Source organism: Lactuca virosa, chromosome 4 (genome assembly GCF_052849685.1).
Source record: "Lactuca virosa cultivar CGN04683 chromosome 4, Lactuca_virosa_CGN04683_v6, whole genome shotgun sequence".
NCBI lineage: Eukaryota > Viridiplantae > Streptophyta > Magnoliopsida > Asterales > Asteraceae > Lactuca > Lactuca virosa.
Window position 1 is genome coordinate 314,747,979 of NC_136429.1, and position 26,197 is coordinate 314,774,175.

At 37.3% G+C, this 26,197-nt stretch overlaps 1 protein-coding gene and 1 pseudogene across 1 annotated transcript; one reads left to right on the top strand and one right to left on the bottom strand.

Moving 5' to 3' along the window:
• Positions 1–2,765: 2,765 nt before the first annotated feature.
• LOC145168904 (ATP-dependent caseinolytic protease/crotonase family protein) lies at positions 2,766–5,018 on the bottom strand. Its single transcript, XM_079087554.1, has 7 exons — positions 4,861–5,018; positions 4,723–4,775; positions 4,349–4,391; positions 4,005–4,225; positions 3,867–3,894; positions 3,630–3,757; positions 2,766–3,521 (listed from the first exon to the last, which is right to left on the bottom strand). Exons 1-7 carry the CDS (start codon positions 4,889–4,891, stop codon positions 3,108–3,110), a joined length of 918 nt encoding a protein of 305 aa, XP_078943680.1. The 5' UTR covers positions 4,892–5,018; the 3' UTR covers positions 2,766–3,107.
• LOC145106068 (oxysterol-binding protein-related protein 2A-like) lies at positions 5,011–21,412 on the top strand (annotated as a pseudogene).
• The last annotated feature ends 4,785 nt before the right edge of the window (positions 21,413–26,197 follow it).

Genomic DNA, 26,197 nt, shown 5'->3' on the forward strand with positions numbered 1-26,197 from the left:
TCCCTCCAAACAACTATAGTCAATAATATAGGAATTGAAACTAATAGTTCCATCATTGTATCCAAATGTTAAAGTATAGCTAACATTTGCTAACCTAGATACAAATAATAAGTTTCAAATTATACTCGATACATAAAGAGTATCATTAACACTTAAACACTGACCACTTTCTAAAATAATGAAAGTAGACCAATTTTTCTATGTTTAAGTCTTTATTATTCTCAACTTTAATTGCTTTTTGACTTCAATCCAACTTCCGGATTGTATGGAATCCCTGTAATGAATTAGACACATCTACCAATGAACCATGTATTTAGAGGGATATTAAGAATAAAGGACTTATAAATCATAAATATATTTAAATACATTTGTTATGACAAGATTAGCAACAAATTTGATCTTGAGGTTTACTTGGTCACCTCGTACATGTACCAGTTGGACCATATTATGACTATCCTTCTCACGTACTTACGTCTTACTGTAATTAAAGTGACTATTTAAATGATTTATGGGATAACAAAATAAAGCGTATCAGTATACCTATTAGTAACACCAAAATAATAGGTCATGTAGACACCTTATTTAATTATTAGTTTTGTTTTGGCTAGACCAACAATCAAATACTATGGCGTCCTAAAATTATACTACACTACACAAATATTGTAATCATCTTTGGGCAGAAAAACAAAATTTATGCAATTTATGCTAAAATTCATTGCATGAATCGTTATCCAGTTAGCCTTTAGATTTCTTGAATAACAACTCAAACAATTGTTTATTTTGGTTTTAATCAACTCCAATGTCAAACTTAAACAAACTTTTTTGTCCAGCCACTTAAGTTTAACAAAAAAAGTTACAACTCATTAATTGACATTCTAAGATTATAATTTATCAAATTGATAAACAAATTATTGAGTCAAAGATATATATATATATATATATATATATATATATATATATATATATATATATATATATATATATATATATATGGAAGGGTTATATGGAAAACAAAAAAAAACCCTAAAAATACATTAAAAAAATACTTAGAGATCACAAATCTTTTTTTCGACTTTATATTCTTAAAAATCGATTTTTTATTTTTTTATTTTTTTAATTATTTTTTATTTTTTTGGTTTTTTTTTCAAAAAAAAATTCAGCGAATTTATATAAAAAGGTGCGGTTTTAAAGAATATAAAGTTAAAAAAAGATTTGTGATCTCTAAGCATTTTATTTTATGTATTTTTATGATTTTTAGGGTTTTTTGTTTTCTACAGAACCTAAACCTATATATATATATATATATATATATATATATATATATATATATATATATATATATATATATATATATATATATATATATATATATATATATATACCTCTTCTAATAAATGAAACCTAAAAGTGACACGTGTCAGTTTTTTAGAATGTCTCTTTGACACGTGACATTTTTCTATGACTTTTACTATTTCTTATTTTTGGTAACAAATCAAATTCAATTCAAATTTTGAAAATACAAAATGATATCCTAATAACATTATTATGTTTATTTTGCTTATCAAATTAATTCATAATTACTTTCAATCGATAATATCTTGTTTTTTTTACATTTATTATTTTTTATCTATATAAAAGTTTTAAATATACCGACCGTGGTTTTCTACGGGTTATAACCTAAGACCGGAGGGTGTGGGAGGGATGTTTCCCTCACTTTTTATGGGTCACACCACTCTTTCCCTCACTTTTCTTTCCATCACCTAAAACCCAAGGAATGGGTGGGAAGCTTCTCTCACTATTTTTTTATATTTTTTTAAAAATATATTTCATACATATATTATACTCATTTTGTAGGGAATTAAAAACCATGAATTTTAATATATATTTTATATTTTTTTTGATAAGTATATAATTTTATAAATATTAAAAAGGATAAAAAGAAAAAAAAAATTGTCCAATAGCATGAAGAGAGAGAGTGCGGCACTCCCTCCCCCCACCTCTTTCCCGCGGGATGTTTCCCTCACCCAAGGAGTGGTGTTCAAGAGTGAGGGAAGCTTCCCTCACCCCCTTTCCCGCTCCCACTCCGTCCAGCCTAATATATATATATATATATATATATATATATATATATATATATATATATATATATATATATATATATATATATATATATATAAAAGCCAAATATAGGATCTAATTTGATTAGACATAAATAAATAAGATACCAATCCTCTAATTAATGACAAATTAGATGTAAAGAAATAAAATTGCAGAGAAAAATTAGTGACCATTTGAAGATAAATAAAATTTTATAAGTTTATGGTGCTTTAAAGACATCATGGAGGAAAAATAAAATTTAATAAGCTTTTCCAATAATAGGATATCCTTTCTCATCATTAAACTATTTTTTACGGTTTATAAATTATTGGCAAACAAATAATTCATGAAGCATCATTTAATTTATTATCATTACTAGTTTATAACCGTAGGAACCACGTGTTATAAAATTAATTAAACTTTCATAATAAAAATTTATAATTATTAATCAATTATTTTAAATAAATTATTAATTAAGAGATATATCAAAATTTTAAAATTATTATACCATTAAATTTAACATATAATTAGAAAATGTAAATTTGAATTTTGAAATGAGTTGTCTAATATATCTAAATGACACATGACATAATATTAATGAGGAGTTATATTAGAGTGACACTTGGCAAAATGAGATTAAAACTATTCATTTATTAGAATAGGGAGATTCGTCATGGAAATTATTGTAAGATACACGCTTGTAATCCACAATACATCTCAATAGTTACCCCTCAGCTATTGCATCTAGAGGCTTTGGATCCTCTCAACTATTGAAGACATCCTTCTACGGGTATTTATTAGCTCACATCCAATGTTTTTCCTGATGGAACTGATTCAATCCAATTATTAATTAGATATTTGATATTTTCAACGGATCCAATCCGAACTAAACCAATACAATTGGACATTAGATTTAATCGGTTCCATCTCCTCTCCTGGATATTCACTATTAGGTATCCAATTACATCAACCAAAACCACAATAAATAAACTTATAGTTTTCGCATTCATTCATTGGCGATGAAACCATTGTCCAAGTTGAAGTTGCTTTAATGGAGGTCCAATGTCCGGCTTGCTCTTCCGTGGACACTTCCATTTTCCTGGCTCAATGTTTGTCATGTCTCCTAATATCTTCCTTCTTCTCTCATTTTCTTCCTTCATCTTTCCTACACCACATGAAGAAGAAGAAGAAGATCTCTTTCCATTCAACTTATTCCCATACATTGACTTGTCATCTTTTTCTCTCTTGCTTTTAACCGAAACAAACCCATTTCCATTTCCTTCTTCTTCTCCATGCTTACTCAATGAATCACCATTTGCTTCTACTTCTTCATTTTCATGATCTCTCCTCCTACAAGATGAACCATTATCACACTCCACAAGTTTTTCATCATCAAAAACATGCAAGTTTTCATCTCTTCCATCCTGCAAAGTGCATGTCCAAACATTCTATTAATTCCTCTTGACTAACAAATATCATACTCAACAATTAACTAATATACAATTATTAAAAAAAAAAGATATTTTGCATACATTTCCATTACAAGGCTCGTCTTTATCAACCATGCTATCTTTTTGATGAGAAAGTATGATTGTATGATCTGGTGCTGGAGATTCATATGCATAGCTACAGAACCAGTTCTCAATCCCAGGAGGAGGTTCTGATTAGAGTAATAAATTTAACACAAAGAAATTAGTATCCAATTTATGTTTTTTAATAAAAAAATTAAAAGTATAAAACCTCATCTTTTTAAAGAATTTTATGCATACCACTGGAGAGCAAAGGAGAGTCCAAAACCTGAGGATGAACAATTGAACAATGAAAGTTGTACATAAGAAATTTCATATAATGAAGTTATTAATACTCCTGAATTCAACTATATTTATCTATATAATAAAGAATCCTACCTGATTAACATACTTGATGTCTTCATTTTTCTCATTACTGATCAACTCCGTGGAATCTTCTACTGGTTTGAGTATGTTTTCAGTGTTACACTCTTTTCCATAACTTTGTTGGGTTTCTTGAGGATCGGAAAATCCAAAATTGTCATTGGTTTCCAGCACAAAGGACTCGTATTCATAGCTTGAGAACCAATTTTTTATGTCGGGAGGAGGATCTGATAAAACTAGAAGCAACGAACACATGTTACATACATAATTACTTTCGAAAACTTGAATCTTTGAAATAGAAACTGCAATCTATATATATTATGTCTGCTACAAGTAAGTTTCAGATGTAATTTACATACCAGAAGAAGGCACGAGAGGATCTGATTCCGGAGTGTCCAACCCCTGAGGAAAATTAAGTATAGATAGAATTTCAAGATCAGGATAAACTGAAACCTTCTACTCGATTTAAACGTGGATACTAAAAGCACCCACACAAGAACGAAGGCAATTAGAATTTTCTGAAATTGCAAACAATTTGGATGCACAAAATTAGAATTCTCACAGCATATGTTGTTTTCGTTACGGGTTTTTTAACCCAAAATATGTATAAATCAAATTAAAGCCAAAAGCCTATTCAAGCTTCAAGTTAACATGTTAGCTGAATGAGCTTATCAGAAAGATATTTATCTGAAACAAGAATCCACAAAAAAAAGGTAATGAAATTGTTGTAGACCTGATTGGCAGAGTCGTGACGAAGAACTGCGTTGTCACACATAATTATGTTTTCTGCAGGGGAATTTGAGGTCTCCGTTAATCTCATAAATATTATTGAACTGAAAAGAAGAAGAGGGGGAAACGGGGATGGGTTCACCTGATTCTCCCAAATTTGCATCTGTAATCATATGTGTTGGGTCCTGTGTGTCTCCTGGTGATGAAATTGATTAAGGATGAGGGAATATGAAGGAAACTGCGTTTGCTGAAAAATTTTAAATAAATGGAAAGATCCATCGTTTGATTGATGATGAGGGAAAATGCAGATAGTGCGCTTGCTGAAATTTTTAAAAGAAATCGAATATCCCGGGATTCCGTTTTGGCGGGAGAGCTCCCATTTTTGTCAAAATCCTTTGGTTTGGTGAAGCATCTACACCTCTACATGTTCTTTTCTCCAACGATCCACCAATTGCCAAACAGCCCTTTTGCCTATCAGGATTCAAGCGCGTGGGTGTGTAAAGTTTGGGATGTGGAGCGGAACTGGGTACCCATTTTGGAATTGAACCGGTTCAAAACTCATGGTTCTGGAATCGAAACCATCTTAAGTGGTTCCGGTTCTAGTTTTCATTTTTACAGAACCGCTACCCGTCGATCTAGGTTCAAATGTTTCTAGCAACTATTGTGTTCCTAAATGCATCAATCACAATTTAGCAAATAATTAAATAAGTAATTAAATCAAAAAGGGTATTTTCTGGTTTTTTGCACTTACAATTAAGGAAACAAAATAAATATATGTTTGACCTAATATCTCTTCTTTATAACCATCGCAGCTACTCAATTCTATTCCATGCGTGCAGTTGTCGATGATGTACAAAACCCTAAGTGAGTGCTCCGATCATAAATTTGTTGAATCGTTGGGTCGCAGCTGGCGAAGATCGAAAAAAGCTTGGTGAATCGTCTTGAAGAGGTCTCTCTATCCGATAAATCTTCTTGAAGCCTTTGGGAAGCTTTGTATGTTGGTTTCTCTTAAGATATCCTCGAATCAACTTCAGGTTAGTCTAATAACCCGGGTGAAGTGATTATTGAGAGAAGAAAGAAGCTTTCAGATCCCTGTGAGAAAAAAAAGGAGTGATTCAGTGGTCCTTGATTAAAGACAACGTTGGAAAGGATCTGACATGTGTCTATCTCCCTGTTTATTTCAATGAGGCTATTTCATCTCTACAAAAATGCTTTGAGGATCTAGAGTACTCTTACCTTCTAGATCGTGCTTATGAACATGGAAACAGTCTTGAAAGAGTTTTAAATATTGTTGCTTTTGTTGTTTCTGGATACGCTTATTCAGAATGATGACATTGTAAACCTTTCAATCCTTTGTTAGGGAAACTTATGAGGCTGATTTGTTGGATTAGGTGTCTAAGCCCATAACTATTATTGGTATGTACTTGACTCGAGAGTAGCATGATCCATTTGGGTTGCATGGCATCAGAACAATTTGGATAGACTTTTGTGATAAGATGATATTTATGATTTATTAATATATTATAAGTTCTAATATATTAATATGAAATCATATTATTTAATTAGTCTTGATCAAGAATTTGTTTGGAATTAATTTTGTGATCAAAAGAGACTAATTAAATAAACGGGGTTTGATTTGGTAAATCATTCATTCTTGTAAAGTGGGCTTATGATCCATAGTTCCTCATGTTGGGCTAAACCCATGTGGTGACCCATGGATACTCCATGGAGGTCAAAGCCCATGGATCACAAGGAATATGGAAAGTCATGTGTTACATGGTGTAACCCTAATATGCACACCATACAAGAAGCCTCATAGCTCATGAAATTGGCACTAAGGAGTGACTAGTGATAGACACATGAGGGCTAGCCGATTTTGAGTGTATATAATCTTCTCTCAAGTTATTCTAATTGTTGGTGGTGCTGTGTGGACTATTTGAGGTGCAACACTTGGGGCATTAAGCTCTTTAAGGTCCAAGGAATCAAGCTACGACAAAAGGTATGTCATTCAACTATATTTCATATTGTATATACTCCATAATATGCTAGTTAGGATGATACCTTGGAAATTTGATATTTGCATGTATAATAGAGAAAACATAGATCCAAGGTATATAGGATTGCATGTACACCATATGAGTGTTAGAATGCTCAAAACCCAACAGTGGTATTAGAGCCTAGGCTTGTTTTCAGTTATACTTGACGCAAGTTGCTTGAAAAATCGAATTTTCTGCTGTCTGGACAGTGGACTCGCCGAGTTGGTTCATACACTCGACGAGTTGGAGCCCATGAGTGCAGATTTCGATGTTTTTGGCTGGAATTGGATTAGGATCATTACCCTAAGCTGTTTTTGAACTTATAAACCTGTTTTTGATGTGGTAATGATCATGCTTATCCAATTTAAAAGATAATTGTCAAAGTTTCATGTTTTGTATTAGTTTAATGGTTAGGCTAATTACATGAAATTTGTTTGATATGAATTGTCTTGTTCTTATGAGTTTAATTTAGATAATAGACAAATTGATTGTTTTTTGTATGTTACAATTTTGATCTAAATTTTTTTTTTTATGAAATCCATAACTTGTCCTTAAGTTATGGAAAAGTGAAAAGTCTTTATTTTAAAAGTCATTAAAACTTATAGGTTATAGAAAAATGAAGAGTCCTTTTCATAAATGGTTTTATGAACTCCATAACTTGTCCTCAATTTATGGATTTTCAAGAGTTTTTTCATTTAAACCTATATTAAACTCATAAGTTATGGATTCCAAAGGTTTTGAATAGTTTCAAAACTTGCCCTCAAGTTTTGGAATTTGTAAAGTCACTTTAGAATACTTTAATTCCAAACCCTAGAATTTTAAAAGTTTAAAATTCAATCCTTATACTATTATAATATTATAGGTTTAATATTTATATATATGTATAAGAGTAAAAAGTTAGTCTTACCATTAGTAGGTCTCATTCACGAAGCCAGTCTATCAGGGGGTATAAGGTTACTGCCTATAAAATGGCAGTTTAATGGGTGTCCACTCTCACCCACCGCTTCCTTGACTGGTGGAGGGTCGTTAGCCGAATGGGTAGGATAAGACTATAATTCTCCCTTCATTAAAAGTATAATGATAAATATAAAGTAACTAAACACTTATAAATTCTCAAATCTTAGTTACTTAGGAAAATGTGAATATGGTGCTAACCCATGAAGTTACACTTTGCTCCTTGTTAAGCTGATTCGGAGCGTGTGTGGTTAATCGGCACACTGATATGGACTAACAGTGTGTGGCAAAGGGTAGCTTGATGTTAATCATAGATCAATGGAGTGTGTGTGGTTAACCGGCACATTGATTAGGTGGTGTAACATTGGGTGTACCAAGTTAATTTGCATGGTTACTCATACCTTGTTTGTGATCTCCGGCATCCCAGTCACAAACTTGAAGGGCACAACCGAGATTTAAACATGCCATTGAATTGTTTCAATGAATCTCAAAGGATCTAGGAATTTCAATTCACTTAAACCGAAAATTCTTTTTCGTTTTTCGTGATGGAAATTGGTAAATCGTCATTTACCTACCTTCAAATATTTTACAGTTTGGATTACGGCATCCCTCTTCCAAATTGTTAATTATTGTGTGGGGTCCTAGCCTTAATATTTCATTTGGGTGTTATATTAAGGACTAAAATCAACTAAACTTGAATTTCTCCCATTTGTAGATGTCTAGTTTAGACAACTATGGTCTTCCTAAATCTTTTAAGAACAAGCTTTCCTCTTGAAGATAATGTCCCGCGGTTGGATCGTGGAAGTCATACTTCACTTTCTCCACCTCCTCCAATAATTCTCCCTAACCCACAAGTTCTAGGTCACTCAAAACCCTATTGACTAGCAAACACTAAGATGGAAGGTCTATGTATGCACATGTCTTGGAGATTAAGTCACACATTGACAAGCTGGGAGAGTTGGGTGTCGAAGTCTCAAGGAAGTTGGTTGTTGACTGGGTTCTTCAATCACTTCCTAAGTCATATAGTGAGTCCATTAAGGACTACTATGTGACAGACCACGACACGACCCTTATTGATCTCACTTATTTGCTTGTTGCTGCTGAATCAGCAATGATTTGGCACACTGGAAAAGCAAAGTTGATTGGAAGATCTACTCCTCAAACTTCCATGGACATTGGCAATGGTAACATTGGAAGTCCAGAAAAGCTTTCTCTTCCCAATGGAAAGGGATCGGCCATAATCAACCCGGTTGACCAAATGGTAAAGAGAAGGGCTAAGTCCGAGATTGTCACATGTGCTATTCCCAAAGAGTCCATATGTTTTATTGCCAAGAGAAGGGGAATTGTTTGGGACTATTAAGTCCGCCATGATGGAGTATTTTGATGATAGATACGCAACCCTTGCGGAGACGGCTGCCGCTGCATCTACATCAGCTGTAACAGCGGCAGGAGGTGGGGTAGGAGCCGGTCGGGGGTTCCAGTACAGGGACTTCGACAACACGAAGCCCCCTACTTTTGATGGGACTCAGGACCCCATCAAGGCTATGAGATGGATTTCCGATGTGGAGGGATGTTTCTTTACCTGTTCATTTCCTACTGACCAGAAGGTTAGATGTGCCCTGAACCTGCTCAGGCTCGGGGCCAAGGACTGGTGGAGGCTGACGACAGGGTCGTACTCTGATGATCAGAGAGCTGTTGTTACTTGGGAGCAGCTCTGGGATATGTCCCGCGCCCGTTATATTCCGCGGGTCGAGCGGGAGCGTTTGGCTCAGGAGTTTTTGAGTTTGAGACAGGATGGGGAGTCGGTGACGGATATCACCCGTATGTTCACTGAGAGGGCAATGTTCTGCCTAGAGTTTGCTTCCGAGCAGGCTCATATGACTCGTTATCTGAGCATGCTCAAGACCGATATCCGACAGTTTGTGTCTACCCAACGATGTGATACTTTTCTGGAGTTACAGGAGGCCGCGAGGCAGCGTGAGTTGGAGATCGAGCTGCAGTTGAAGGAGCAGCGGCAGGCCTCGGCACAGTCGCAGCCAGCACCGAAGCGGTCCAAGACCGTCGATACCAGGGTTGGGGGACAGCCAGGCCACACTTGTGGAAAGTGCGAAAAGGCTCATTCAGGGACGTGCCGATCAGGGAGTGGGTGCCACCGATGTGGCAAGCAGGGTCATTTGGCCAGGGATTGCAGACAGCAGACTCCGTCTTTCGTAGTCATACCTTGTTATCATTGTGAGCAAGTGGGCCATATGAAGGCCCAATGTCCTCTTCTAGCCGCCATGTCGGCACAGGCTTCAGCGGCGGCTACTCTGAGGATTGCAGATGGGAGGCCAGTTAAGGCAGAGCCCCCGAAGGCTCAGGGTCGTGCCTTCCAGCTTACGGTCGAGGAGGCCAGGGCAGCACCGGATGTGGTTGCTGGTATGTTTCTATACTTTACCTCATTTATTATATCTGTATCATGCTTATCTGTTATACTAGTGTTTAGGTACGTTTTTAGTGAACTCATTGCCCGCTTTGGTTTTATTTGACTCGGGGGCGAGTCGGTCCTTCATATCTCAGACATTTAGTAGGGAGTTCAGTGCGCCAGTAGGCTAGCTAGAGTGTCTGTTGCGAGTCTCTATCACCAACGAACATGGAGTTTCTGCTTCTTCGGTCTACCGGGGATGTGAGTTGGAAATCTTCGGATTGTCCTTTCCGATAGATTTGATTCCGATTCCCATGGGGGAAGTATGCGTGATTGTGGGGATGGGATGGCTTAGTCGATTTGGTGCCTTGCTCGATTTCGAGGGCCAGCGGGTGGTAGTTCAAACCCCAAGTGGGGGAGAATTGATTGTATATGGCGAGGGCACCAGAATGGGATCAGGGTTCTGTTCAGCTGCCAGGCCTCGGCAATATATTCAGCACGGGTGTGCGGGTTTTTCGGCGTATGTGGTGGATACGCGAGCCAGGGATCAGATTTCAGTTTCCGAGGTTCCGGTAGTCAGGGAGTTTGCAGAAGTGTTTCCGGAGGAGTTGCCAGGGATACCTCCGGAGAGGCAGGTCGAGTTTCGGATCAACCTGGTACCTGGTGCGTCCCCTATCGCCAAGGCGCCGTACCAGTTGGCAGCGCCAGAGATGCAGGAGCTGTCGTCACAGCTGCAGGAACTGCTGGGCAAGCAGTTCATTCAACCTAGCAGCTCTCCATGGGGAGCACCGATCCTCTTCGTCGGGAAGAAGGACAGATCACACCGGATGTGCATTGATTATAGGGAGTTGAACAAGTTGACGGTGAAGAACCGTTATCCACTCCCTAGGATAGATGATCTCTTTGATCAGTTACAGGGTGCATCTTGGTTTTTCAAGATTGATTTGAGTTCAGGGTATCATCAAGTCCGGTTCAGAGAGGAGGACGTGGAGAAGACCGCGTTTCGAACTCGTTATGGTTATTACGAGTTCGTGGTGATGCCATTTGGGCTCACCAATGTGCCAGCAGTATTTATGGACCTGATGAATCGGGTCTGCAGACCGATGCTTAATCGCTCGGTCATTGTGTTCATAGATGATATATTGGTGTATTCCAAGACCCGATAGCAGCACGAGGAGCACCTCAGGGAGTTGTTGGGAGTCCTGAGACAAGAACGGCTGTATGCCAAGTTTTTGAAGTGTGAGTTTTGGTTGCGAGAGGTCCAGTTCCTCGGACATCTCGTTAACTAGGAGGGGATTTTGGTCGACCCGGCCAAAATCGAGGCAGTCATGCAATGGGACGTGTCGAGTTCTCCTTCGGATATCAGGAGTTTCTTGGGTTTAGCAGGGTACTATTCGAGATTTCTCAAAGATTGCGGTACCCCTCACTCGCCTGACGAGAAAGGGGGTGGATTTCCAGTGGGGCCCTGAGCAGTAGAGGGCGTTTGATACCCTCCATCAGCGGTTGTGCGAGGCCCCAGTTTTGAAACTCCCAGGGGAGTGGAGGATTTTATGGTGTTCTGTGATGCATCTACCACAGGTTTGGGGGCAGTCCTCATGCAGAGAGGACGGGTGATAGCCTACGTGTCGCGGCAGTTGAAGCCGCATGAGACGAGATATCCTATTCATGATTTAGAGCTGGGAGACGTGGTGTTCGCTCTCAAGATATGGAGACATTACATATATGGGGTCCGTTGTACCATATATATGGACCACAAGAGCTTGAGACACATCATGGATCATCCGAACCTGAATATGAGGCAGCACAGGTGGCTGGACGTAGTCAAGGACTACGATTGCGAGATCCTTTACCACCCCGACAAAGCGAATGTGGTTGCGAATGCTTTGAGCCGCAAGTCAGCGGGGTCTTCCACCCCAACGATATGTATGAGGATAGCGGTCGATTCTCCGCTTGTGAGTTTGATCAGAGATGCTCAGGTCGAGGGCATGCGGCCAGAGAACTGGAAGATGGAGAGGATCAGGGGTGAGAACACCCGGTTTGTGCGGGATAGCCGGGGATTATTAACCCGATGTCGTCGGGTATGGGTTCCGATGTCTGGTGGGGTCAGACAGACAGTCATGGAGGAGGCTCATAAGTCTCACTTCTCTATTCACCTGGGGGTCACCAAGATGTACAAGATGTACAGGGATCTGAGTTTGAGTTACTGGTGGCCATGTATGAAGCGAGAAATCGATTGGTATGTCGAGAGGTGCTTGACATGTAGGATGGTCAAGGTCGAGCATCAGAGAACGCATGGTATGCTGTAGCCCCTGGAGATTCCCATGTGGAAATGGGAGCAGATCACGATGGATTTCATTACCAAACTGCCAAGGACGACGAAGGGGTTCGATGCCATATGGGTCATCGTAGATCGATTGACCAAGAGTGCCCATTTCTTGGCTATATGGGAGAGTTCTTCGGCCGAGAAGTTGGCCGACATGTACGTTCGCGAGGTCGTCGCTCGCCATGGGGTTCCGGTCTCCATTGTTTCTGACCGAGATGCTAGATTTACCTCCCATTTCTGGCAGAAGTTCCACGAGGAACTGGGCACACGGTTGCATTTTAGTACAACATTTCATCTGCAGACTGATGGTCAGAGCGAGCAGACCATCCAGACCCTCGAGGATATGTTGAGGGCGTGCGTCATTGACTTTGGTGGGAGTTGGGATTCCCACCTACCCCTTGTGGAGTTCGCCTACAACAACAACTATCATTCCAGCATCGGCGCCCCGCCTTTCGAGCTGTTGTATGGGCGGAGATGTCGCACCCCAGTTTGTTGGGGCGAGGTCGGACACAGGGTGATGGGACGGACGGAGGTAGTTCTGCTGACTACCGAGAAAATTCAATAGATTAGGCAGCGATTGCAGACCGCTCAGAGCCGGCAGAAGAGTTACGCCGACAGACGCCGATCGGAGTTAGAATTTCAGGTGGGTGATATGGTACTCCAGAAGGTCTCACCCTGGAAGGGTGTGATCCGCTTCAGGAAGAGGGGGAAATTGGGTCCCCATTTCATCGGTCCATTCAGGATCCTTGTCAGGATTGGCAAGGTGGCATATAGGCTAGAGCTACCGGAGGAGCTTAGCCGGATTCACAACACTTTCCATGTTTCGCAATTGCGAAAGTGCATTATGGATCAGGAAGCGATAGTGTCGTTGGATGATATTCAGGTCGATGAGCGCCTGAATTATATGGAGAGGCCCGTGGCCATTCTGGAAAGGAAGATGAAAGTTCTGTGAAACAAGGAAATACCTTTGGTGAAGGTGCAGTGGGAGCATCGGAGGGGATCCGAGTGGACGTGGGAGCCGGAGGCTGAGATGCAGGAGCATTACCCGATGTTGTTTACCTCGACGGACTTCGAGGATGAAGTCTAGTTAAAGTGGGGGAGAATTGTAACACCCCAGTTTTCAGGTATGGGTTTATGGAAGAATTTTTCTTGATTTCAAGGTCTACTCGACGAGTTGGTTGCTCTACTCGTCGAGTAGCAGCGGGTTGGTCCACGTGTTTTAGTGATCTACTCACCGAGTCCAAGGAGGGACTCGACGAGTAGGAGTTGGCATATGAAACCCTAAATCCCGGGGTATTGCACCCTATTTAAAGGATCATTGGCCTTCCCCAGCCTCCCCTTCACAGCTCCTTGGCGCCCTTAAACCCTAAATCGTGTGTGTGTGTGTTTCTTTGGTGTGATAGAGCTTAGAAGAGAGAGATCTTGGTGAGGAACACTTGGGGAAACAAGTAAATCGAAGCTAGAAACTCGTGGGAAGCAAAGATATACATCAGTTGGCACTCTCTAGAAGGTATTAAGCTGTCTCTTTGGCTCATTTCATCTTTAATCTCTTTTTGGGTGGGTTTTAAGAAAGGCTTTTGTGTTTGAGCCAAGATCTGAAGTTGCAACTTCAGATCTGGACTCCCTTTGGTCTCTAGATCCATAAAAATAGCAGCTTTGGCAAGTATAAGCCTTCCCTCAAGTGTTGGACTTCATTTCAAGCTTAGATTTGTCATTTTAGGGCCTTAAAGCTTTGCATGCACGTAAAGTTTGCAACTTTATGTGATAAGCAGGCCTTGGAAGGTTGGATCTGCAATCTGGAGCCTTTGCATGGCTTAAAAAGCATCTGTATGGATGAAGGTCTGAAGGTACTCGGCGAGTGGCATAGTCGACTCGGCGAGTCCGATGAAGATGGTCGTGGGCTCGACAAGTCGGATGAGTGACTCGGCGAGTGCGATGAAGATTGCCTTGGGCCCGACGAGTCAGTCGAATGACTCGGCGAGTCAGCTAGGGTCTTCCAAACCCTTAGACACGCACAAACTTGGGGAGTTGTAAGGAAACTCGACGGGTTAGCAAGAGAGTTATCGGCTGCAAACGCTAGGAACTCGACGAGTCGCTCAGGTGACTCGGCGGGTTGGCCGGTTATACAAGGAACTCGGCGAGTAGCTGAGGGTACTCGACGAGTTGAGGTCAACATGGACTATTGACCTTGGCAGTTGACTTTGACTTTGACTTGGCTAAGGGTTGACTATTGGACTTCTGGGGTATATTGGGAATTTATGAACTTTGTGATGTGTTGCTTATAGGTGGTGGAGTTTTGTGGCAGTGATCCGAGAGTTGAGCTTCTATTTTCAGTCGGCAATTGCAAGGTGAGTTATCCTCACTATACTCAAGGGTCTAAGGCACCAAGGCCGGCCCTTGGGATTGTTATCTGTTTATGTATGCTAGTATGATCTGTTAGATCGGTATCCTAGAGGGTAGGATAATACTATGTGATATGTGGTATGATCGTTTAGATCGGTATCCTGGTGGATAGGATGGTATTATGTGCTATGTGGTAAGATTCGTTAGATCAATATCCTGGTAAATAGGATATTATATGTTGCTATGATCCGTTAGATTAGTATCCTGGTAGATAGGATGTGCTATGCTGTTATGATCGGTTTGTCTGCTTATAGACTGTTATGTGATTATTTGTTATATATGTGCACATGTTTGTTTGGTGGTTGAGGCTTATCTGCTTTGTGCGAAAGCCAATACACCTGGGCATTCCAACATGTTGGTTGTGGGCCGTGAGTATTCCATCCCGAGGATGATTGGACTCATAGTATGTGGGCATTCCAACCTGTTGGTTGTGGGCCTGGGATATTCCATCCCGAGGATGATTGGACCCATAGTATGTTGGCATTCCAACCTGTTGGTTGTGGGCCTAGGGTATTCCAACCCGATGGTTGACTGGACCTATAGTATGTTGTTTATGTTTGTATGTGTATTGTTGTGGGTATGGGTATTTTGGGGGAACTCACTAAGCTTTCGGGCTTACAGTTTCAGTTTATTGTTTCAGGTACATCAGGGGATCGCGACAAGGCAAAGGCATGATCGTACAGCTCCTCATGTCTTGTTTATGTTTCTGGGAAAAGTTTGATATTATATATTTTGAAAACAATTTGTAATGAACTAATGGTTTTGAAATGTTTTTAAAAGTTCAAATTTGGCCTGAATTTTATGGGTGTTACACATAAACTTGGAATCATGCAACTTGTAGTGTGTGATGAATGATAACTTTTGTCTTTGGGAAATTAAGACTAATTTCGTTGATCACATGTATATGTGAGTCAAGTGAAGGACTAAGGGATCAAGTACACATTCTTGTGCACTGGTCAAGGTCCACCACAAAGATTGATAAGACTATTTCATCATGATTTACTAAAGTTTAGTAAATATGGTTATGCTTACAAGTTTAAGTATAATTCTGAACATTGGAAAAGTTTCAGTGTATGGCAAAACGAATGAGAAGAATCAAATTAGGCAGAAAGATAAAAGTTTCTCCAATCTGAAGATATGGGAGAGTACTTTAGTATCGTGTTTTATGATCATCTTAATGATTATGAAAAACCATGTCACAATTGATCCTCTAAGGATATCTTAGTGCATATGTATGGCTAAGAAGAGGAATCGTGTATTGTTGAAATGGTTAAATCAATAAGATGAGTCATACTTCGTTCCAAGAACAAGTTTTAGAGTCATACTCCAAGATTGTGCCTTGAGTGACATTTAATTAAGAAAGGTTTAAAACACTTATCAAATGTAGAGTAAAAAATCTTCTACTCTTGTACATTTGAAATCGGTAAGTTGTGATGTTTTGGACAAAACAAAGACCAACTAAGACCAATCGTGTGAAGTGTATATCTTGGTAAGGATCTGCACTAACTCTTGAATATTTGTTTGTCAAGTGATGTTCTTGAAAAAAGTGAATCATATATGTCAAGAGGTCAGTGGGAGTCTTAAAGATCTTGAATGTTTCAAGAACTAATCAGGAGTAAACCTGTTGTTAAACACTAGCACACGACTTGAGGTTTGAAACCTATCGTGTTGACATATTATTGTTTATGTGCCCATTCCAGTTAAGATGACTATGCATGTGAGTTCTATGAGTTCTCAATTGTTTGCATATCAACCTAGGAAGCAATGGTAGTCCCTTGTGCTACCAAGTGGCTAGAAATTGAGATTGAACAAGTTCAGTCCATATGCGTTTGGATTTGTCACTAACATTGTCTTAGGATTATGGTTATGACAAATTCACATGGATAGGAGCACATACATCATAAAATCTAAGTGTCATAAGGTTTCTATCTAATTCATGAAAATGATTGTGAGGAAGTGCTTTCACTAAGTAGATTTTAAGGAGATAGCAATGGTGATATTTGCATTCTCAAATTCAATTAGGATTACGACATCCCTTTTCATAATTTGAATTGTGAGAAATGGCAAAGGGTCTAAACATTACGGATTTATGGTTGTAAATTCTGAAATTGTTTAGACACACATGTGAGCTATCTAAGGAAAGGTGTATGATTTTGAGAAGCCTAGATAAAGTATTATCGAATCATCTCGTATCACAAATCTGAAATTTGGTAAGAAAGTCAATAAGTATTGATTTCTAGAAGTCCAGCTGATTTCTGAGAACATGTCAAAGTTAGTGGGAGCATAAGTGTTATGCTAATAAGGATGTAATTGTTATGCTAGTGGGAGCATAATCAATTATGGTGAATGTTGCAAGTTAGCAATGTTAATTATAGAAAACAAAAGTTTCAATTCGCAAAGTTGTGGTTATGAAAAGTTGTTTTGCTATAATTAAGGGAGAGGAATTCATATTTCATTTCAATTCTAAAAGCTTAGATTAAGATTTTAATCACATTTAGTCAAATATATATATATATATATATATATATATATATATATATATATATACACATATGAATGTTATGTTGGAATGGTTCAACATAAGGAAATTCTGTATATGGAAAGATTAATTGCATTCTCAAAATTTGGTTATGATTACGACATCCCTTTTCATACTCTAAATTTTAAGAACATGGCAAATAGAAATATTATAGCAAAAGGCTGATTAAGTATCATGTCTTTATGTTAGACATTATGAATCGTATCCCATATGCTTCGGGTATAGGATCGATTGCATATGCTATAATATTCTCCTGTTCTAAATTTTCCAAATGTCTAGGGCATTAAGAGGGAAAAGGACTGGAACCGGTCATGACTAAAGTGGTTGAGCAACTGTTAAGGACAATCTAAGGTTCGCCAAGGATTGGTCGCTTAAGGACAGTTGGAAGTATAGTAAAGAATGGACCATATTGACATTATTATGAATAGACAGGAGTCTATTAATAATGAATTGTCGTATGCCAAATATGGAATGTTTCCATATTCGGAGTTGAAGAATAAATGAGAAAGTTAGAAACTTTTATGCAAGAAGGATGTTCAAAGGAATGTACTTTGAATTTGAGACTTCATTTCCATGGGATTGTCTTGTAACAATCTCCAAAGGAATATTTTGTAATATCATCGGTCAAGTCTCTGTGATTTTTGGTACCTAGACATTACAAAAGAATCATTGCATGATAGTTTAGAATCTAACACTTTCTAGCAGTGACAAGAATTTGGAATTATTACACTTGCAATAAGGATTTGGAATTTTGAAATGAGCATCATTGAAATGTTTTTCAATTGATCTATTTCGCAAAGTAAGGACCATAGACAAACATAGTGTGCATGCTTAGAGCATGGCATAACTTTTGTTTAGACAAACATAGTGTGCATGCTTGGAGCATGGCATGACTATTGTTTTAATTCAAGAATTAAGTTGATTATTCGAAACATTATACAATGGATAATGAGTAATCAATATGAGTCAAAAGTTTTGGGGCCATATAGGATTAGTATTATTCTTGTGTTTCACTTTGCATGTTTTGACTTCCCGAATAACTAGGTTATTCAAACCATCCACAGTCGATCATACTTTGAAAGTAGGTATTGAGGCAAGACTGTAATGAATGGGTCTGTAGTTTGTCTAGGACAAGGTGGCTGCAGTGTTCATGAGTACTCCTAGAATAAGATTTGAGTATTGGATTCAACCCATGCTCATTTGAATCACTTCATGGATTTTATCACGAGTGATCATGAGACGATAATATCTTATATTCTTTAAACGGAGACATGTGAGTTGTAGTTGCGAGTCGGTTGCACATTGACATATGTAAACGCACCAGTAACTTGGATGTTATAAAACATATCGTTGTGTGTAATTTTGATGAGTAAGTACAAGTGAGCATTTGGGTCGAAGTTTATCCACTCCTTTTACCCCATGTGGATAAAAGCGATATTTGTGGGCCCCTCGATGATTTAATGATGACACCCCTAAGTGCTTGGCCAAGCCTAAACTGATTTGATTTGTTCAATTAGTCGGTTGTCATAAATCGGAAATTAAGAAACAACAAATGGACAGAGAGAATGATTATAATCCATGTCTCAGTCCATATGATATCCGGAATGGAGGAATATATGATCCCTTATCTAATAGACACGTCATTGACTAGATCAGAGTTCGACAACGACTTTAAGAGCTACGATTGCTGGTCGGGTTGGAGTCATGCTTGCAATAATAGTTATTAGACTTATCCAAGTGGGAGACTGTTGGATTAGGTGTCTATGCCCATAACTATTATTGGTATGTACTTGACCCGAGAGTAGCATGGTCTATTTGGGTTGCATGGCATCAAAACAATTTGGATAGACTTTTGTGATAAGATGATATTTATGATTTATTAATATATTATAAGTTCTAATATATTAATATGAAATCATATTATTTAATTAGTATTGATCAAGAATTTGTTTGGAATTAATTTTGTGATCAAAAGAGACTAATTAAATAAACGGGGTTTGATTTGGTAAATCATTCATTCTTGTAAAGTGGGCTTATGATCCATAGTTCCTCATGTTGGGCTAAACCCATGTGGTGACCCATGGATACTCCATGGAGGTTAAAGCCCATGGATCACAAGGAACATGGAAAGTCATGTGTTACATGGTGTAACCCTAATATGCACACCATACAAGAAGCCTCATAGCTCATGAAATTGGCACTAAGGAGTGACTAGTGATAGACACATGAGGGCTAGCCGATTTTGAGTGTATATAATCTTCTCTCAAGTTATTCCAATTGTTGGTGGTGTTGTGTGGACTATTTGAGGTGCAACACTTGGGGCATTAAGCTCTTTAAGGTCCAAGGAATCAAGCTACGACAAAAGGTATGTCATTCAACTATATTTCATATTGTATATACTCCATAATATGCTAGTTAGGATGATACCTTGGAAATTTGATATTTGCACGTATAATAAAGAAAACATAGATCCAAGGTATATAGGATTGCATGTACACCATAGGAGTGTTAGAATGCTCAAAACCCAACATGATTACCCTGAGAAAGGAGTCTGATTCTTTTCTGAAAAGGCGAGTCATCATCCTACTCTCATAGCTTGTCATTCTCAAGGAAGAGGGTGGAAATTTTGGGAGGACAGCAACATCAGAACTAAATTTTAAGGGAGATCAATTCAACTTAACCCTATTGGTGTTCTTACCTTAGAATTTGATGATGGTGAGGTTTTCTAGTGGAGCAAGGTATGAAAAATGCAAAAAGTGTAAAATGGTCATTTAGGATTTTAGTCAATTTTCCCCATATTTATTTATGCATTTTGATTTTGGTCTCGTCTTGTCAGGTTACAACCATCATTTATAATCTTATTCTGGGTAAAGTTTACTGTGATCATCATGGAATGATGCATATATGTGGTAATAGAGAATATTCATGCAAGCTCAAGTTCAAAGAACAGTCAATTTTTGAAAGAAATCCACACCAGGAAAATATGATTAAAAAATGGTCACATTAAGATTAATTGTTGTAGAATTTTGATCTCTAATTATTGTTGAAAAGGTACATGGGTTTGTTGAATATGTTAATGGAAAAAAACACGCAACAATATTTGGAAATGGGACCACAACATGTATTACATAAATGGAATTACAGATGTGAAACCAAAGGATATGAGTGATGCACATCTGCTGTGGCAAAGGACACTGCCTCCTGTTAATCTCACTCGATACAATCTAACATCTTTTGCCATCACATTGAACGAGTTAACCCAAGACTACAGGTACAAATCACAACTCATTCATTCAAATTCAAACTCTTGATATCAATTTATTTTGAGATTTTTTTCCTCTCTGAAGCCTACTGCTTTATTGGTCGACTTAAATAATTTTGAAGATGAGATGTCAATTATATTGCTATTAGCTTGCATACAACTATACAAGTTATACCTTGCACGATCAATCAATAGTAGGTGAAGATTCTGTCATAATATTTTAAGGTAACATGTTTATACTTGTGTTGTAATATTCTGTTAGAAGTAAAGTAGATAATATTTTGTTAGAATTCTTAAGGAATTGAAGTTTAAGCAACAAACAGAAATGAAATATTCTTTTAGAATTGATGTTAATATGTGTAGTTATGTTATTTTGGTGTTTTTATTTTATAAAAAAAAGATGTTATAAATTCTATTAGAATATAAGTTAAAACTTGTGTGTATTCTGTCAGAATTTATCTATATATAAATGCATTTTGTCAAAATGTCTTTAAGAATGTTTTCTTAACAACAAGTATATTTGTTTAATTGGTAATGCATTCTACCAGAATTACGAGTAATGCATGTTATTAGAATAGCGATAATATACTCTAGCAGAATAACTAGTAATGCATGTTGTTAAAATAAAATACAATTATTTGATGTCTACTACATTATATCAGAATTTATAGTTGTTATTCTTTTAGAATGCTCCGAATTTTTTAATATTTGAAAGTTGATTATGTTTTTTTTTTTTTTTTTTTTTTTTTTTTTTTTGTGGATTTAGGTTTTGAAGAGTGTCATTGATATGGAAAAGGAGAAAAAACATGGAGAACTAAAGTGTATTCTTGCAAAATGTATTATGCTAAAATGTATAAAGTGTTTCTTAACAATAATATTCTTTTGGAATGGATTAGAGTTTTTGTTATATTTTGATGTTTTTTTTCTTTTTTAACCATTTTTAGTTTTAATTTTTAAGAATAAGTGTAATCCGTATTCTTTAGAAAATGTTATTTTTGATAATATGTTGTATAATTCTTTAAGCATGTTTAATATAAAAAATATCTTGAATGAAATAATATTTTGCAAGAATAAAACCGCAAATATATTTACTAGTTTATTGTTGACTTTTTGTCATTCAGACAGAATAAAATAAGTTATTATTAAAAATAATATTAAAATTTAATTAGAATTAATTTAAAAATTCAGATTTTTAAAAAAATAAGGGAAGTAATGATCCCTTAAAATATGAAAATTTCATTTTTTTAAAATAGGTTAATTGACCAAAATACTCTTTTGCTGAAATTTGTGTGATTATATGATGCATGCTATCCTATTGTAATATCATAGACCTTCAGAACATGATTGTTGATTCTATTCATCCAGTGGTCCAGATATGTGCATTCTGGCACACAATAGTTAGTGAAAACAAAATAACCTAAGCCTATATATATATATATATATATATATATATATATATATATATATATATATATATATCACAACGACATACTTTATAAAGTATCTTAAATAACATCATTTAAATTCTAAAATTTTAAGTAATTTTTGTAAACCTTTAAATTTCCATGTGTAATTTTCATTTTCGATTTAAAGTGTCCATGTTCAAAATGTATTTGTAAATAGTCGACATAATGTATTACTATGTTCAAATTAAATTTTAACCGATAGAAATATTAGTTTAATTTTGGACTTTAATTCTTTGAATTCTAACTTATAGATATAGTTGTAAAAGTTTTGAAAATTCAACAAATTAACGAACCCGATACTTGATGTTGGAATCACTACCCGCCGGTTCCGGTTCCAGATAATTAGGGTACCCGCCTACACTCATCCCTATGTACCGTAGTGTGTTTGGAGCTTTGGGGTGTCATGTCGGATGTTAAGGGAACCAAATTTATTGGGCCTTATTTATTTTTTTAGGGTAAATTACATTTATGTAGTTTAGGGTAATTTGTAGTTTTGGTTTTTAATTTTTTTTTTTCATTTTGATCATCCTTGTGGTTTATATTGGTTTCTTTTTTTTATCATTGATTGAGTTACAGACTAACATGCCATTGTCTAATTTTTTTTTTATCTTTATATTAGTTGTTTATAAATTATTTTTTTAGTTTATATAGTTATAAATAATATTAAATGGACCCTACTTATGACCTCCGACTCATTTCTTCTGACTCCACATTTGTCTTCTCCGGTTATACCACTTCCCAAGTCAACGGAAAAAAATGATTGAACCATAACTAGATTTCAACCATTGATTAAAACACAAAAGAAAAAGTTATTTCACACACAAAAAGACAAAAAAAAAATGATTATTATCAAACATGCATCAAATACATAAAATAAAAATTGATTTCAACCAAAATAATCTCAAAATAAACAAAAATCAAATTTCTAACAAAACAAACAATTCAAAAAAAAAAAAATCAATATATGATTTCAATTAAAAAAAATGATTCCGGTCTATGATTTCAACCAGAAAAATAAAAAGGAAAAACCTAATTTCTAACAAGCCTTCATCAAATCCAAATTTTTTTTTCAAAAACACATCTTCAGTTCATGTTATAGAAGTCATCGGGGTTTTTCAAATCCACGTCAAACCAAGAAAAAGAAGTCGTTGATTTTTCTGACCTAGCTATGTTGTATTTCTTTGAGTTCCTAATTTGAGATGGGTTTTTTTGCCTAAACTATCATATTCTAAAATTAAAATGAAAGAAGCTTGATGTGGTGGTTTTGCACAATAGAACTTGATCGCCACCGTTACCTGCGCGTCTTCTCTGGCACACCTTCCACCAACTCCGACATCTCATGTCACTGTAACACCATACAATGATGGCGTCTGTAGAGGGAGAGGTTGAGTAACATCGGAGAAGATGAGGGGGTGTATGCCTTCTATTTAACGGGGGGTTTCAACAACGCCTTCACCCTATTAGTCATCAGTTTCAATGGAAGGAGAATGATGTTAGTGTTTTTGATATAAGGTGTTGACACTAAAGGGATAAATGGGTGGGGTGTACAACGGGGGTGTTAGAATCAGACTCTCTAGTTTCTCCGGCTTCCTCCACCTTCTTTGTCGATCTGGTTTCTATAAAGGTTTTCCCGATTTGATTTCTCCGACGATTTTCTTCAGGCTTGATTTTCTAGGTTTGCTTTAGATTTGTTGTTTTCCTGGTTTCTTCGGCGTTTGTTTCTAGTGGTGGTTTTGTCGGCAGTCTTGTTGGAGAAGATAAAGGGGTTGGTGGTGGTTAGGTGAAGGATTACCGAAACAAGAGGGTGAACGGGTGGGGAGGGGGGAGGGGGGTTGGATTGGAGGAGGGGGTGGATCCACTTATCTAATTATGTTTTTTTAATAATAATAATAATATAGTAAAAATTATAAATAATTATTAAAACTAATCTAAAATATAAAAAATAGCAGTAAGGGCAAAAAAGGCTTTTTAAGAGTGGTAGGGACTAAATACGCAATAAATTAAACTAAACAATATCGACTATTTGAGTGTAGAGAGAGAGAGAGTGAGTGAGAGAGAGATTAGGGACCAACCACACAGATTACCCTAAACCATATGGATCATTCATGTAATTTATCCTTGTTTATATATATATATATATATATATATATATATATATATATATATATATATATATATATATATATATTTGTATGTTAAGGTTGCAAGGTGTCAGTGTAGCATATTATACATTATGTTGATATGACAACTCATAATCCAAAAGAACACCATGTTATGTAGGATTGAGCAAAATTTGTCACACCCCCGAACCAGAACGGCGGAAACGTTCGGGGGCGGATGACTTCATTGGGTTGTATCATAAGAATTGAATATGAATAAAATATAGCAATCATCATCATCATACATTACGATACCAACATACATAGTTTACATCATTGTGCTTGTTCATGAATTACATCCGAATACATACTGTATGATAAATCAACAAAAATATATCAAATATCCAAAAAGTCCATAGCTGCCAAACTGCTTAGTGTGTTCCAGAGAATACAAGTCGTTTTGAAAAGCATCAACATAAAATGTTGGTGAGTTCATAAAAATGTGTAACATCCCAAATTTCGAGTCCAAAAATTTCATTTTAATTAACTGATTATAAAAACATTCACAAGAAAACTACGTAAAAATATATCATTTCGTAAATCAATATATCATGTCTGAAAACCCAAATCATAAAATAGCAACATGTCAGAGTACAATCCCATAATATCTCAAGTGCGGAAAATCAATGCGTGTGTGTATGATGTGCTGCTACCACGCCAGCTCCTTCCCCTTCGCTGAAGAGGTACCTAAAACCAAAACTGTAAACTGTAAGCACGAAGCTTAGTGAGTTCCCCCATCGTACCGCAAACCATACAATCATATAGCATACATACTGCCGGGCAATTCTGGGGTGCCCAACCTACCCGGTACGGCCATTCTGGGGTGCCGACCTACCCATGTCAAGCCATTCTGGGCATTTAAAGCCATTCTGGGGTGCTGACCTACCCGTCGGTCCTAACAACCGACCCTCGGGGACTATTCCACCCCCTATGGATACTATCACATATATCATAACATAAACATACTATCAGACATATCTAGGGTGTCCGAACTACCCTTCGGTCCTAACAACCGAACTTGGGGACTATTCCCCTCCTACTACCACTATCACATATAACATATCATGCCAGCATATAAACATATCATCACATATTGTCAGACATATCTGGGGTGCCTGACCTACCCTTCGGTCCTAACAACCAAACTCTACTACTATCACATATAACATATCATGCCAGCATATAACATATCAGGTAGTAGCAAACCTAGATGATATCACAAAGACGATCATCTAACATACAACTCCTACTGGTGGGCCGGCATTGTGGCCGTAGACCCACCGCTACTGGAAGGTAACTAACCTCGAATGAGTAGCTGCTGATAATCTACGAGGGAAATCTCTGTTTGCTGCTGCTCCGGAAATCCTCCGGCTATAATCCCCACAAAACACTTAGTCAGAGTCTGATATCTATTCTTAGGGTAAAATGACCATTTTACCCCTAACCAAGTCCAAGTCAAAGTCAAAGTCAAAGTCAACTTCCAGTTGACCTGACTCGCCGAGTTGGGCCGCCAACTCGTCGAGTCCCTATCCCTTTAACTGTCCTCATCCACGTCTCTACTCGTCGAGTTTAGCAATGACTCGACGAGTTCTCCTTCTATATAAATCATCGAAGGATCCTTCATCCGACTCGCCGAGTTGTATGAACAACTCGCCGAGTTTATCCTCATCCTATGAACCAGTCCTGTCCTAGACTCGCCGAGTTGTAAGAACAACTCGTCGAGTTCATCTTCAAATGTTGGGAGATTGCCTTGGACTCGCCGAGTCGGCTCATGCACTCGCCGAGTCCTATGAACTCCAGGACTATGGCTTATCCCAATACGTTTGGGTCACTCCCCTGGACCCTCTAAAACCTTTCTAACACTCAACTGGGTCTCTTTGAACCATAACAGAAAAGGGGAGCCTAACCTCGGACTCGCCGAGTCCCAAGAACA